At 45.6% G+C, this 16,379-nt stretch overlaps 1 protein-coding gene across 4 annotated transcripts in view; it reads left to right on the top strand.

The window, feature by feature from the left end:
* LOC135901857 (Na(+)/citrate cotransporter-like) overlaps positions 1 to 16,379 on the top strand; it is a 73,529-nt gene that overhangs the window by 34,265 nt on the left and 22,885 nt on the right. Inside the window, exons 7-10 of one of the 4 annotated variants that reach the window (XM_065431690.1) lie at positions 930 to 999; positions 3,675 to 3,794; positions 5,041 to 5,157; positions 10,916 to 11,044. In XM_065431690.1, the coding sequence (XP_065287762.1) occupies positions 930 to 999; positions 3,675 to 3,794; positions 5,041 to 5,157; positions 10,916 to 11,044 (436 nt within the window). The remainder of the gene's footprint in view (positions 1 to 929; positions 1,000 to 3,674; positions 3,795 to 5,040; positions 5,158 to 10,915; positions 11,045 to 16,379) is intronic. The other 3 variants (XM_065431692.1, XM_065431691.2, XM_065431693.1) reach the window with 3 other exon arrangements.

The following is a 16,379-nucleotide window of genomic DNA, read 5'->3' as shown; positions in this document are numbered from 1 at the left end:
GGGCAAAGAAAGCTATTGGTATAAAAAATCAATTTAGCCATTTAAGAGGAAGCTTTAGCTGGGGCCCGACTCCCACGCGGCCTATTCAAATACATGTAAAGCGCGAAAACGTTTTTCTGAGATAACCCCTGTACCAATTTTAATAAAATTCGTTACATTCAGAGATAAAGTTAAATTCTAGTGACTGTTGGAAGAGGAATTTCGATTTATGTCCTGAATTTTGCAACAAGAATTTTCAAAAATTCGAGAGTTTGCAAAACATAGAAGCACGAAGTTTACAAATTTATAGCTCTGCATCAAGACCAGATAGCGTGGTTCTGTGAACGGCATCCATGAGACCATGAAAAGCGGACAAATTCGATATGTCATTTTATATTTTACGTGAATTTGTTACGTTGTGTAAAGGGGTCTGCAGAACATGTATTTTCATATTACCGAATTTTTTGAAATTGATGTGTAACGTATGAATTTTGTCCGCTTTAGATTTTCTACTAGATGCAATCCACAGAATTGTATTATCAGTTTTCGTTGCTGAGTTAAAGAGTTCTAAACTGGATAGCTTCGTTTCTTGAAAATTTTCAATTTTTGTCAATTTTCTGTAAACATTTAGGACCTAAATAAGAAATTTGAAACCAGCAGTCACTGTATTTTAAGTTTTTCCTTTAAATGCAACAAAACTCGTCAAGTTCGGTGCAGTGGCTGCCGAGAAAAACGAATTCTCCTTTTACGTGTATTTAGATAGGAGGACCCGAGCTAAAGCTTCCTCTTAACGGGCGTTCGATTTCAGTAGCCACGACGTTAAGTCCTTTCTCTTCGCCTTTACAGAAAACGCTACAAAACAATCGTGCACAGATTGTTTGACTGTAATCTCGATATTTGTGAATCTACATTTTGCGGTACGGCAATTAAACATCCCTCTTTCCTTTCAGACGCCGAGTTCCTGGAGCCGATTGTGCTTGGCAACCCTCAGCTCATGGAGATATACCTCTGGCACAGCTCGTAAGGATGTGTTTCTCGTTTTATTTTCTGACATCGCTTTTTATTTTCTGACATCGTGTTCAGGCGAGAGGCAGATTTCACTGCATTATACAAGCATATCAAACGGCGCACACATTATTTCTGAGATATTCCCTGAAGGAATTTGACATAAGATGCTTGCATTTAATATTAAAATACGTTCGCTGTGCAACATTTCGTTTTTGTTCTTGCACAACTCTCACAATAGACCCTTTTGTGATGCAGCTTGTTCCTAACGCCTTCACTGAACGCTGAATCACCGCACTGACTGCCCAAATAATCCGGACTTATTTATTAAAGCAAATAATCAGATAGCGACCTCTAGTCGACGTATCCGTCAATTATTAAAATAATAAATTTCATTGAAGAAGCGATGGCTCTGTGACCTATGCTGGGGTGCGGCACCGTTGGCAAGGACATAGAGAAAATGTGACAGGGCGAACACTACCATCGCTGTTAAAGATGAGGCATTGGGGAGTTTCAGGCTAGGAGACCCAAGCCGCAACCCAATCGTGTTGTTGACCCTCCGCGTTCTTTTGTCCTCCCTTTGAGTTCGATACACCCGGTTGTTCGCGCTCCCCAACACTTGGGTGTGGCTTGCATCCCCTAAACCTAAACCACTCCACTCTGAGGGACTTCACTGCCTCAGGCAGCGACACCAGGCCCCACGCCTGCCCTGAAGGCCAAGATCTGGCTGGCCTGGCCAGTCTCCAGTACAAAGACCCGCAGGGACTGCCATCATCGAAAAGCAAACTTCCTCACTAAAGAAAAAAATTATTGGTTGATTTATCGATCGATCGATCGATCGATTGATTGATTGATTGATTGATTGATTGATTGATTGATTGATTGATTGATTGATTGATTGATTGATTGACTGTAGACGAGCCGTATGTAAAAATACTGAAAGATATCTATAGCGGCTCCACAGCCACCGTAGTCCTCCATAAAGCAAGCAACAAAATCCCAATAAAGAAAGGCGTCAGGCAGGGAGATACGATCTCTCCAATGCAATTCACAGCATGTTTACAGGAGGTATTCAGAGACCTGGATTGGGAAGAATTGGGGATAAAAGTTAATGGAGAGTACCTTAGTAACTTGCGATTCCCTGATGATATTGCCTTGCTTAGTAACTCAGGGGACCAATTGCAATGCATGCTCACTGACCTGGACAGGCAAAGCAGAAGAGTGGGTCTAAAAATTAATCTGCTGAAAACTAAAGTAATGTTTAACAGTCTCGGAAGAGAACAGCAATTTACAATAGGCAGCGAGGCACTGGAAGTCGTAAGGGAATACACCTACTTGGGGCAGGTAGTGACGGCGGATCCGGATCGTGAGACGGAAATAATCAGGAGAATAAGAATGGGCTGGGGTGCGTTTGGCAGGCATCCTCAGATCATGAACAGCAGGTTACCATTATCCCTCAAGAGAAAAGTGTATAACAGCTGTGTCTTACCAGTACTCACCTACGGGGCAGAAACCTGGAGGCTTACGAAAAGAGTTCTACTCAAATTGAGGACGACGCAACGAGCTATGGAAAGAAGAATGATAGGTGTAAGGTTAAGGGATAAGAAAAGAGCAGATTTGGTGAGGGAACAAACGCGAGTTAATGACATCTTAGTTGAAATCAAGAAAAAGAAATGGGCATGGGCAGGACATGTAATGAGAAGGGAAGATAACCGATTGTCATTAAGGGTTACGTACTGGATCCCAAGGGAAGGGAAGCGTAGCAGGGGGCGGCAGAAAGTTAGGTGGGCGGATGAGATTAAGAAGTTTGCAGGGACGGCGTGGCCACAATTAGTACATGACCGGGGTTGTTGGAGAAATATGGGAGAGGCCTTTGCCCTGCAGTGGGCGTAACCAGGCTGATGATTGATTGATTGATTGATTGATTGATTGATTGATTGATTGATTGATTGATTGATTGATTGATTGATTGATTGATTGAAAAACTAAGGATCTAAAATCTAGTCCTTTGTTTTCCCGAGCCAGTGATCTCGGCGGTCAGTGGTGTGGGTTTTGATCTTCTGCTCATGACATTTTTTTCTTCAGCTACGAAGCCTACTTCTCTTGGTGACGTAACAGACTTCTTTAATGACGTCCAAGTGTCGATTTCTTGATACTGTCACCACCTTTGCTGGGTTTCGGCTATGTCAGCATGCCGCGAATGCTGACATAGCCGAAATAGCCGAATGCCCGAATAGCGACTAGTATGCAAAAGCACTAACGGTAGGCCTTTTATCGTTGACATTTTTCGCTATGTGTTCTAACACTGAATGTTGTGATTTAGTAATTAACTGGGTCTTTTGTGCGACGGAAGTTTATCTGCAGAGCCTATTGTTATCCTGGACGTGTTTTGCTGTTGTCGCGCAGTCGTATTGTTAATGGGTCGAAACCCTCGTGAGAGTGACTCCTCATTGTTTATTCACGACTCCTCATTTCATGAAAAGAAGAACCAACGCGTCAGCGGAGAGGCACATTCCTGTCGCAAAATCAGAGTCCCGTCAGTGCATTTGCGTTCACGTCCCCGCGTTGCACATTGCTCGTGCACCATTAAGTCAACTCATCCTGCGATCAAACAACGCACGCTAATTCCAAGTTCACTTCTCGGCGTTTTCACGCATAGCGTGGGCGAACGCGCTGCTTTCGTCATGCAGGCGTTACACCAAGTTGGAGGGCTACCTGCTGTACAGCACGCTACTGGTGCATTCTCTCGTCTCCATGACGTCGTTCACGGGTAGCCCGGAGTACCGCCTCATGATCGACTACGATCGACGGTGGGTGCAGAAAGCCCACCGTTAAGCAAGTAAAAAAAGGTTTTGCCAGAGGCTACAATTTGACTGAACGAAATATGCACGTTTAGGTTTTCAAGAGTGCGCTGAAATATTTTCTATAAGCTAGTGCGAGTATATCTTTATGTACTGTCGCAAGGTGCAATGTTCTGAATAGCTTGCAGTGGAAGCCCGCGGGTTCCAAGGCACGCCTGGCACTTGAAGCTTTTGCTCCAGCCGCACAATCAAACTTCCATTCACGGCAACCCAGTCTGGATTAATGTAACAACTATGTCTCAACTGTGTTTCATGTTCGGTCAGAGGTTTGAGTGGATCATTTTCTATTGTTGCATATTGTCGACCGACCTCTAACCCTCCAACTTCTAACAGCTGTTGGCGACACTAGCATTGTTGTTGACCTATTTAATTACATAGTAGAGTGAAAGAAAATTTCACTACACTGCCCGTCTCTATATCGAAAACATTTTTGTATTGTACTGTGCAAGCTATTAATACGGCGCTCCCTGTAACATAATGTTCGAACGCATGGGTAACGTGAACGAAAAAAAACGTTACTTGGGATTCGAACTAAGAACCACACGATTGCGACACGGGCGCTCTGCCACTGCTGCACAACCAGATTGCACGGCCCACTGGGAAGTGCTCTTACATGTTCCAAAATAAGTTGTTTTAATGGATCACAATAAAAGCCCAATCAAAAAACACAAACGCGCGGATAACAGAAACACATTCGTTTCTGTTATCCGTGCATTTGCGAAATCTTGACAAACGGAGCTTCTCTCAAGTGGGAAGCGCACGTGCGTTAAAATTGTCCAGTCCGTCAGATGATGCGTTGCAAAAGTGGCTGCTGTCACTGTAGGACACCGATGTCTAGGACCCTGATCTTTATCCTGATGACTTTGATGCTGGACCCCGATAAATCTAGGAACTTAATTGATCAGTGCTTCCTGTGGTACGACTAGATGGACGTTGAATAAAATAGTTTATATGTACTACATGTTGCGCCTAATACCATCGTTCAACCTTATAATGTATGCTAACGTGAAACACGCTCTCCTTTTTTTTAATATTCGCACCCACTCTGCTGCTCTGACCGACCAGCTGTGGTTTCTTTCGTTTGCACGAGACCACTTTATCCTGTCGATTAAATGACGTTTGACTTGGCAGAACTACGTGTCGCCGACTGACGCTAAAGCAGAACTTTTCGTTGCTGGGCCGCCGACGCATGCAGGGTGCCCCACACTCGCCGCCTCAGCTCGGCCCAGTGGCAGTGCGTGGTGCTCCCCGCAGTGGCCGCCTCGTGCGCCGTGTTCGGTTACTACGTCGCCAGGGTGCTGCTCGAAAACTAGTGAGCACGCATGTCTACCGCCCTACGCTTGCTTGACACGCAGAATGAGACAAAGGGAAGCGAAAGCGGACAAGACAACTTGCCGCAGGCATATGCGTATCTACCGGAGGGGGCGAGGCGCCTGCCCCCCACTCTCATAAATGGGTGTCAATGTAGACCATTTGACACCCCCCCCCCCCCGAACACAAACGCTTTTGAAAGCCAGAAACACGGCGCCTGGAGTTTCGACCAAGATCACTCGAGTCTACAGAAAGCCGTTTTACAGAAGCCCTCTTAATGAATGTCTGGCCTCTCAGCCAGCTGCACGCGGAGTCTCGGCCACATTGGCTCTTAAAGGGACACTAAAGGGAAACAATAAATCAGTTTACACTAATAAAGCATTGTTTCAGAACAGTACAGGCAGTCATTTCAAGAAAATAGTTTGAATATTAGATGAGAAAACGAAGGTCCAAGTATCAGTATTTGAATTTCGCGCCGAAACGCCAGCGCCGGTACGTCAGCGTGACGTCAGGGATTCCAAAGTTTGTTTTCGCATTTGGGCCGCGTTGGCTGAATGAAGGTTCCCGAAACTTGGCATGTTTAATATTTGGTTCCTTTAGAACACAATGTAGTCAATCTGTACCGCTATATATAATTAGTAGGCCCTAGAAGATGCCATCAAAATCCATGACGTCACAGCCCCCAGGTGCGGGAACTTAAGTAGGCGTCGCCACCCGTATTTCGTTCTTGCGCTTTTTCTGGCTTACCAAACGTCTTATCGTTGTAAGAGTGGTGTTTTTGGTGTTGTAGAACGGTGATTTACTGATGCAGAAGAAATCACTTTTCACTTTAGTGTCCCTTTAAGGACAATCGATCATCACCGGTACGTATATAGCTCACATAGTGTACTCGGTTCCAGATGGTGAATTTCTACGCCTCTAGACATCTGCAAAAATATTCCAAGATTTGATCAAGGAATTGATTCGGGCTACTTGGTCTGTGATACTGAGAACACAGCAGATGAATACGACGTATCCAATGCGTAAAATAAAGGCGTCGCAGGTCTGACGGCGGCGGCCAGGCCTGCGACGCAGCAGAGGATGCTAAGAATCACTGGCTCCGGACAGGCCGCCATTGGAATATGAACCTGGCAACGTTTAACGCTAGAACGTTCGTTATCTAGTGAGGCGAGTCTAGCAGTGCTACTGGAGGAATTAGAGGGCAGTAAATGGGATATAATTGGGCTCAGTGCAGTTAGGAGGCCAAAAGAAGCATATACAGTGCTAAAAAGCGGGCACGTCCTGTGCTACCGGGGCTTAACGGAGAGAAGAGAACTAGGAGTCGGATTCCTGATTAATAAGAATATAGCTGGTAACATACAGGAATTCTATAGCATTAACGAGAGGGTGGCAGGTCTTGTTGTGAAACTTAATAAGAGGTACAAAATGAAGGTTGTACAGGTCTACGCCCCTACATCCAGTCATGATGACCAGGAAGTCGAAAGCTTCTATGAAGACCTGGAATCGGCGATAGGTAGAGTGAAAACCAAATACACCATACTAATGGGTGACTTCAATGCCAAGGTAGGCAAGAAGCAGGCTGGAGACAAGGCAGTGGGGGAATATGGCATAGGCAGTAGGAATAGCAGGGGAGAGTTATTAGTAGAGTTTGCGGAACAGAATAATATGCGGATAATGAATACCTTCTTCCGCAAGCGGGACAGCCGAAAGTGGACGTCGAGGAGCCCGAACGGCGAGGCTAGAAATGAAATAGACTTCATACTCTGCGCTAACCCTGGCATCATACAAGATGTGGACGTGCTCGGCAAGGTGCGCTGCAGTGACCACAGGATGGTAAGAACTCGAATTAGCCTAGACCTGAGGAGGGAACGGAGGAAACTGGTACATAAGGAGCCGATCAATGAGTTAGCGGTAAGAGGGAAAATAGAGGAATTCCAGATCAAGCTACAGGACAGGTAATAATAATAATAATATATGGGGTTTTACGTGCCAAAACCACTTTCTGATTATGAGGCACGCCGTAGTGGGGGACTCCGGAAATTTTGACCACCTGGGGTTCTTTAACGTGCACCTAAATCTAAGTACACGGGTGTTTTCGCATTTCGCCCCCATCGAAATGCGGCCGCCGTGGCCGGGATTCGATCCCGCGACCTCGTGCTCAGCAGCCTAACACCATAGCCACTGAGCAACCACGGCGGGTTCAGGACAGGTATTCCGCTTTAACTCAGGAAGAGAACCTTAGTGTTGAAGCAAGGAACGACAATCTTGTGGGCATCATTAAGGAGTGTGCAATGGAAGTCGGTGGTAACTCCGTTAGGCAGTATACCAGCAAACTATCGCAGGAGACGAAAGATCTGATCAAGAAACGCCAATGTATGAAAGCCTCTAACCCTACAGCTAGAATGGAACTGGCAGAACTTTCGAAGTTAATCAACAAGCGTAAGACAGCTGGCATAAGGAAGTATAATATGGATAGAATTGAACATGCTCTCAGGAACGGAGGAAGCCTAAAAACAGTGAAGAAACTAGGAATTGGCAATAATCAGATGTATGCGTTAAGAGACAAAGCCGGAAATATCATTACTAATATGGATGAGATAGTTCAAGTGGCTGAAGAGTTCTGTAGAGATTTATACAGTACCAGTGGCACCCACGAGGATAATGGAAGAAAAAATAGTCTAGAGGAATTTGAAATCCCACAGGTAACGCCGGAAGAAGTAAAGAAAGCCTTGTGAGATATGCAAAGGGGGAAGGCAGCTGGGGAGGATCAGGTAACAGCAGATTTGTTGAAGGACGGTGGGCAGATTGTTCTAGAGAAACTGGCCACCCTGTATACGAAATGCATCATGACCTCGAGCGTGCCGGAATCTTGGAAGAACGCTAACATAATCCTAATCCATAAGAAAGAAGACGCCAAAGACTTGAAAAACTATAGACCGATCAGCTTACTGTCCGTTGCCTACAAACTATTTACTAAGGTAACCGCAAATAGAATCAGGAACACCTTAGACTTCTGTCAATCAAAGGACCAGGCAGGATTCCGTAAAGGCTACTCAACCACAGACCATATTCACACTATCAATCAGGTGATAGAGAAATGTGCGGAATATAACCAACCCTTATATATAGCTTTCATTGATTACGAGAAAGCGTTTGATTCTGTCGAAACCTCAGCAGTCATGGAGGCATTGCGGAATCAGGGTGTAGACGAGCCGTATGTAAAAATACTCAAAGATATCTATAGCGGCTCCACAGCCACCATAGTCCTCCATAAAGAAAGCAACAAAATCCCAATAAAGAAAGGCGTCAGGCAGGGAGATACGATCTCTCCAATGCTATTCACAGCCTGTTTAGAGGAGGTATTCAGAGACCTGGATTGGGAAGAATTGGGGATAAAAGTTAATGGAGAATACCTTGGTAACTTGCGATTCACTGATGATATTGCCTTGCTTAGTGACTCAGGAGACCAATTGCAATGCATGCTCACTGACCTGGAGAGGCAAAGCAGAAGAGTGGGTCTAAAAATTAATCTGCAGAAAACTAAAGTAATGCTTAACAGTCTCGGAAGAGAACAGCAATTTACAATAGGTAGCGAGGCACTGGAAGTGGTAAGGGAATACATCTACTTAGGGCAGGTAGTGACGGCGGATCCGGATCATGAAACGGAAATAATCAGGATAAGAATGGGCTGGGGTGCGTTTGGCAGGTATTCTCAGATCATGAACAGCAGTTTGCCATTATCCCTCAAGAGAAAAGTGTATAATAGCTGTGTCTTACCAGTACTCACCTACGGGGCAGAATCCTGGAGGCTTACGAAAAGGGTTCTACTCAATTTGAGGACGACGCAACGAGCTATGGAAAGAAGAATGATAGGTGTAACGTTAAGGGATAAGAAAAGAGCAGATTGGGTGAGGGAACAAACGCGAGTTAATGACATCTTAGTTGAAATCAAGAAAAAGAAATGGGCATATGGGCAGGACATGTAATGAGGAGGGAAGATAACCGATGGTCATTGAGGGTTACGGACTGGATTCCAAGGGAAGGGAAGCGCAGCAGGGGGCGGCAGAATGTTAGGTGGGCGGATGAGATAAAGAAGTTTGCAGGGACGGCATGGCCACAATTAGTACATGACCGGGGTAGTTGGAGAAGTATGGGAGAGGCCTTTGCCCTGCAGTGGGCGTAACCAGGCTGATGATGATGATGATGATGAAAATAAAGGCATAAATATCGGAACGGCTTAGCTCTTTCACACGCCTCTGAAAAAAGCGCTTCCGCTTTTTACCGTTTTTCACCGCTTTTCACCGTTTTCAAACCAATCACTACTCCACGACGGTTATCAAATGAATGAAGGGTGAAAATGTAGTATTTCAATTATTTAAAGCTCGAGTAACTGCGCCGTGTTAACAACATGCGGCCAAGCGCGTTCCACAAACGTTGGTCTTACCGGGAACGTCGAGAACCACAAGAAACTTAGAGATGGTGTAGACTAAGCGCTTTTCACGCTAGGAAAGCTGCGTTTAATGTGTTCTATTTAATCGCGATGTATTTCTAACCTTGCAGTCTGAAGGTAACGAAAAGCTTTGAACTGTCGTAATTCGTTATGTAAACACTTGAGGTGGGCGAATATCGACTTATTCGAATACCAATCGAATACGAATTATTAGTATGGATTATCGAATCTGATATGGAAAAGACAAACGCATACACGCATATTTACAGAAGGAATAATAATTTCGGTGTAATCAGGTAACACGCTGTTCCTGATTAGACGTTCACTTATAGCGGACAATTAGGATCGTTTTAAACGCAAGGTCACTACAACGGTCGTAAAATAACTTAGCGAATAGCAACGGCGCCTTTAGAGCCTGGTGGCAAGCAAGCTTTCCAAGAATGGCTGGCTGCTGCATGACTACCTGCTCAAAAATGGTAAGTTGCTGAAAAAATATCAGAAGTAACGGCAAAGGAAAAGAAAAAGCTAATTACTTATTAGTGTGCCTTAGACAAAAATGGCCTGCAGGTTACAAGGAAAACGTCACCGGTTATACCGTAAAAAATAAAACTGCTAGACCTCTATACTACAAGAAAAACCAATTGACAAACCAGACGCAAAGATAACCGGTGGTCATATATAGGACGAAAAGAAGGGCAGCCGAGGGCCCAGATTTTGTCAGGGCGCCATTTTTGTAAGAACGCTCGCACATTTTTGTTAGTCCCAGCCATGAGAAACGAACAGCTGGGCCAACGCGCCGAGCCGTCTCGAGGGGCTGAATTAACACAGCTTTTTCGTTCTTAAGTGCTCTATGCCATGGGCCGGCCGTCGTCGCTTATGACGTGTCCACAGCTGCAACGGGTTCTCAATGGCTATGGAGGGTGTTGCTGAGCACGAGGTCGCGGGTACGATCTCCGTTCACGGGGGCCGCACCCCAATGAAGGCCGAATGCGAATACGCTCGCGTACCATGCTTTGGGGTGCGCAATGACGAAACTCAGTCGCTCAAAATTAATGCGAAGCCCTCCATCACGGAATCCCTATAACCGAGTGTGCACTTATGAAACGTTAACCGCCTCAATGGTCGCTCTCACGTACAACTCGTGTAAGAGCGTTTATTCTCTTTATTTTAGTGTAAGAGTAGACGCCCAGATTTGTTTTTGTAGGGGACCCTGCGGCTGCAATTTCTACGGCAACGCTTTCTTGCACCGCGCGTCTGTGTTGTTTCCTGCCACACTCATTACCTCGCGGTCTGTCATCTATCTGCCCAGTGACGCGGAAGAGGACTTCCAGTCAGCCAGGATCTTTTGCGCTGCCGTCGCCGAGGCTGGCCGAAGTGTCGCAGCCGAAAGTTCTAGTCTGCGGTACACCACTGACGCGAAACAAACATCGCTGCAGAGGTAAGATCATTCATTCATTCATTCATTCATTCATTCATTCATTCATTCATTCATTCATTCATTCATTCATTCATTCATTCATTCATTCATTCTTATATCCATTAGTGCTGCCAAAATACCATGAGAACTGTGTGCATCAATTTCAAAGCGAAAGCTTCGTTGCTCTTTCCACGATTTGTCATGTCGCTGTGCTCTAGTCTCGTCGTGTAGAAGCTGTCGCTACTCTAGCCACCATTTATTAATTTTTTTATTTATGAATACTGCGATCTTGTACACAAGATCATAGCAGGTGGGAAACATTGTGTTGAGGTACAGAATTACAGACACATAGAAAACAAAATTGCACATAGAAATTCAACAAGAGAATACAGCGACAAGGCCAATTAACAACAATCAATTCAAATGCTCTTGAAATGAATGTAATGATGTCTGTCTGACAACATCATCCGTTAGGTTATTCCAATCAGTGATGGTCCTTGGAAAAAAGGAATATTTAAAACAATTAACTCCCGGATTTAATGGTGTTATAGAAAGAGAATGGTGATTTCTAGTTTGGTACCCCGAGGAATAGGTAAGGATATTGGAGGTGTCAACTTTCAAATTATTATTAATTAATTGATAGAAAAACTTTAAGCGACATATGCGATTTCTGTTAGGAATAGAGGGTAAACCGCTTTTTTTGCGGAGGTCACTGACTGATGCTCGCCCGTAAGTGTTATATATAAACCATACTGCTTTTTTCATTCCTTCAAGTTTATTTATGTTTACCTTTGTAAAAGGGTCCCAGATAATTACTGCATATTCTAAGATTGGTCTAATAATAGTGCTGTAAGCAAGGAGGCGTGTACCAGGGGTTGCTAGCTTAAGCGAGCGTCGTAAGAAAAAAAGCTTTCGGAGAGCGTTTGCTGAAACATAGTCGACATGCCTGGTCCAAGAAAGGTTATCAGAGATCCATAGACCTAGATACTTATATTCTGTGACTTGACGAAGAAAATTATTATTAGCAGTGTAGTAATATAGAAGAGGGATCTTTTTAAGTGTTATTCTCATAAATACGGTTTTTTCAAAGTTATTTGACGTTTGCCGCTTCTCGCACCAAGAAACGATTTTTGCAAAATCATTATTCAGCCCAATTTGATCATCAGTCGAACTTATTTTCTCATACAGCACGCAGTCGTCCGCATATAACTTAACACGTACTGACAGGTTTTTAACAATATCATTAATAAACATTAAAAACAGTAGGGGGCCGAGGACGGATCCCTGGGGAACACCAGAATCGACAGGAACGTAATTGGAGCAAGTTTTATGCAATGCGACAAACTGACGGCGATCAGATAGGTACGATTGTACCCATGTTAATATCTGTTTATTATTTATAATAAAACTGAGTTTATGAAATAGTTTCTTGTGCGAAATCTTATCTAAAGCTTTTCGAAAGTCCATAAAGATAACATCAGTTTGTTTTCCTTCGTTGATTGCTGTCGCAAAATCATGGATTGTTTCGACCAGCTGAGTGCATGTGGAATACCCTCGTCTGAAACCGCGTTGAACAGCTGCCAGTACATTATGCTCGTCGAGGAAATTAGTTAGATGCTTATGAATGATGTGTTCCAATAATTTGCACGTTGTCGAAGTTAACGAAAAAGGGCGATAATTTTCACTACACGTCTTCTCTGCACTTTTATGCACAGGCTTAATTCTAGCAGTTTTCCAATCACACGGCAGAACACCTTCTTTCAATGATCGAGTGAATAGGACGCACAAATACTTTGAACACCACTCTGCATACTATTTAAGGAAGGCATTCGAAATATCATCTGGTCCAGGTGATTTCTTAATATCGAGTTTTAACAATAGATTAAAAACACCCTCTTCAGAAATTATAACATCAGGCATGGAAGGAAGGGACATGCTAAAAGGTGTCTATACTGTCCATACTGTCTCTGTTTCAGATACGATCGCTTTTATGGCGTTTCGCGTGACTTTGCAGCGTCGAAGCACACGGCTGACAGCGTTTCTGCCGCTGTTCCGAGCTCGATATATTCGCACGTTGCTGGTAGGAAGCCCTGCTCGGCTGCTCTGACCTGACGGCCCAACGGGCCTTGGTCGAGCGGGCCCGGGTGGCGGCCGACGCTAATGGGCTCCCGCAAGGGGGAGCCCACCTAGTGTTTGTCAGGGCCAGCCCCTTAAGGACAGCCCCCGCAACCTCCCTGTACAAAACTTCTGTAAATAAATGTTTTTCAGTCAGTCAACCAGGAAACATTTCGGCCTTTGCCGCGTCCTGTATTGAGCCACTCGAAATCACGCGAAGGGGATAGCATCGCCAGATGTTTAAGTTACATTAAACAGTTGGAAGTGTGCACGCTGTCGTCTCTCATGTGAGGCGTCCTTTCGTGTTTACAGCGAAGATGTATACCTCTGCCCTCCAAGGAAATTTTCTTGTCGTTGTGAGCAAGAAACTTCCCAGAGATAGTGCTATGCCGGGACGACCCGCGGCGGAGGTGCAGTTCGCCATTAGGAAGCCCACATACACAGCTTCGCTGGTCATCCTGGTTCACAGAGTGGAAGGGCACTGAGTATTTAGTGTTCCGCGCATTACAAGACGAACGAGCACCAAGTAGCCCAATTTCTCGCTATGCTCAACTCCGCATTGTGCTTGAAATGTGAAATGCATTTCGGAATATCAAATAGTAAAATTGTACTTGGAAGATTAATATTACGAATATATTGAATAAACTACGCATGAAACGGCACACGGAGAAATGGGCTAGGCATCCTCGAAAGCGTAGAATGCTCAAGGCATAATCAGCTGTAAAAACCTTCTAGAACGTGTAATAGAATTCGAAAATTGAGCAACTGCACAGAACTAAGGCAAGCTCAAGATGCAGAAGAGAGCCAGAAATCTCGACTGTGCTGTGGAAACGTCTGACGCACTTTCGTATGAAAGGGTTTTAGGAGTACAGACATGTGGAGGCCTCCTCGCAATTAAGGTGCATAAAGAAGGACCAGGTTGGATTAAGGTCGATGAAGGTGGATTAGGGTGGGTGAAGGCGCATTGAGGTGCATTAAGAGGCGGCGTACTGAAGAGACGTTACGGAATGGCTACCACATTCTTTAACAAATTTACACACTTTGGGTTGTATCTTGCCACGCAACAATAATCGCCATCTGTCTTCCTTAAGTTTCCTTTCTTGAAAACGCTGCACTGGCTACTTTCCTGTCGAGAACGCTCTGTCGCGTTGATAACGCGCATGCCGTTCGTGACTTGGAAGTACCGAGCTCGCAGCATTAAAGGAAGGAAATGCGGACAAGACGGATGACGATTATTGTTGTGTGGCAAGATACGACCCAAAGGGGTGCAGCTATGGAACAGCGTTGAAAAAGTTGAAGAAGGCATTGGAAAACTCTTCATGAAGCAAAGTGAGATTTGACAAAGATAGTGTAATGGTGCACGATGTCGTGCTCCCCTACCCAGGTCTTACAAAGAAGCACACATCTGGAGAATTGATGCGCATACCAGCCTTCAGGTAAAAAACGAGTCCATCAATCGATCCTTGGGCCTCGCATCGGCTTCCAAAAGACTCGGCGAGCTACCGAGTGTCACTGACTCTGCGCTTACTAGATGGCCACTGTAGCTTTCCGCCCATAGAATCACTAGAAAAAACAAGCTTTACAGTATCAGAACCCTTTTCCCCGCGTCGCCTGCCCTTCTATTGGCTTACGTCAACCACGTGGTCTATCGCTGCCATAGGGCTTCCAAGCACAGAGGAGCAGACACCGCAGGACATGCTATACAGGAACGCGAGTGCCGTGTTCATTGGTTGTGGAGCTTACTCGGCCACTGACTACCGCAATTCCAGTGTTTACACCTCCCTGTCTGCGTCCCCGGCGGCTACGGTGACGATATTGGAAGCCGGATTTTTTTTTTTTTTCATCACGAGGAGCAATGGTGACCCGACACCGCGAGGCTTGCGGCTCCCTAGAATTGGGCGAAAGCACCTCGTCCGTGCCTCGAAACGCCCACTCGCGGGAAGCAAACGCTTTCTTGCGCGTCCATGCCACGCGTTTCCCGCCTCGTCAGCTAGGTTGGACAGGGTGATGTTTACTAGACGCATTTTTAATGATCTGTATATGCAACGTTGCCGTGCTGCACGTGCAACGCAGTTGAGCGTCCTTTTCATGTCTGCTAAATAATCACAGCAAAAGGTGTGCACAAAAAACCGAGGCGCAGGAGCAGGTTAATTGCGTGAGCCCGATCCACCCTAGTGCCCTCAAACAAGTCGCGTTAACCAAGTGTCTCTGCTGCACCAAAACATTTAGAAAAGTGACGAGGTTAAATTCTATGTAGTCTTAACCGACATCTGCGATAAGAACCTTGGACTGTGCGTAGGCTCACCGTCCCACGCTTTCACTCGCTCATACAGCATACGGCGCCCGGCGACGGTTTTATCGCCCTTGGATTTTATACGGAACCCCACGGCGAGGGCGACGGCACAATATGCACCTGAAGTGTCCATATAATTGCTATCGCAATAAAGAAAGTTGGCTGCGGCTTAACTCAGCTAACCCTGGATATGCAAAGCGAAAGCTTGGTTTAGCCTGGTTCAGTCTTGCTTTCAATTGGTTAACCTTTCATTTAGCTGTAATTATTACACTTAAGTATACAATACAATCATCGTTAAGCCAGGTATGACGGCTGCGCCTAGGTAGGTGGCTAGACATGACTGTGTTTATGCTTGAGTAGACACGCATCGTTCGACGGTGCGACGCCTGTTGTGCCACAGGGAAAGCGCAAGTGTTAGACATGCAAAGTGACGCCGCGAACATGCGCAGCGTTGAAGCAAAAACGGACAGGGCGGGAACGCGGTCGCTACATTAATCTCGACGGTGCGGCGCCTGTTGCATTCCGGACCCTCTCCAGTGAAGCAGTTCGCCGGGCAATACACGCGGGGTGGTCAGATGCCGCTTGGCGACGACGGCTCAAAGCCAACCCCGCTTTCGCGCAACGCTCAGAGAAGACGGCCCGCCCTCGCACTCATCAGTGGTCCAGATCGCACTGACTAGGCGATCGCTGCGCTCCTTTTAGCCATGCGCGCGGTGAGTCACGTGGTCAGGCGACGACCCAGATGCGGAGAGCGCATGCGCCTCCGGTGTTGCCACGGCTACGGTACAGCTGCTGTCAAATGAAGACCACATTGACGGCTACGAGGAAACTCGGCTCGACGAGGTTAGGAAAGCTTTTGCTTTAAATAGAACCGAAGTTTCACCGGAAAGGCGAAGCACCGATTAGTAGATTAGTAAAACAGTTGATTGCTGTACGAAGTAAGGATAG

Source organism: Dermacentor albipictus, chromosome 2 (assembly GCF_038994185.2).
Source record: "Dermacentor albipictus isolate Rhodes 1998 colony chromosome 2, USDA_Dalb.pri_finalv2, whole genome shotgun sequence".
Classification (NCBI taxonomy): Eukaryota; Metazoa; Arthropoda; class Arachnida; order Ixodida; family Ixodidae; genus Dermacentor; species Dermacentor albipictus.
This window is presented reverse-complemented; position numbering and strand designations above follow the sequence as displayed.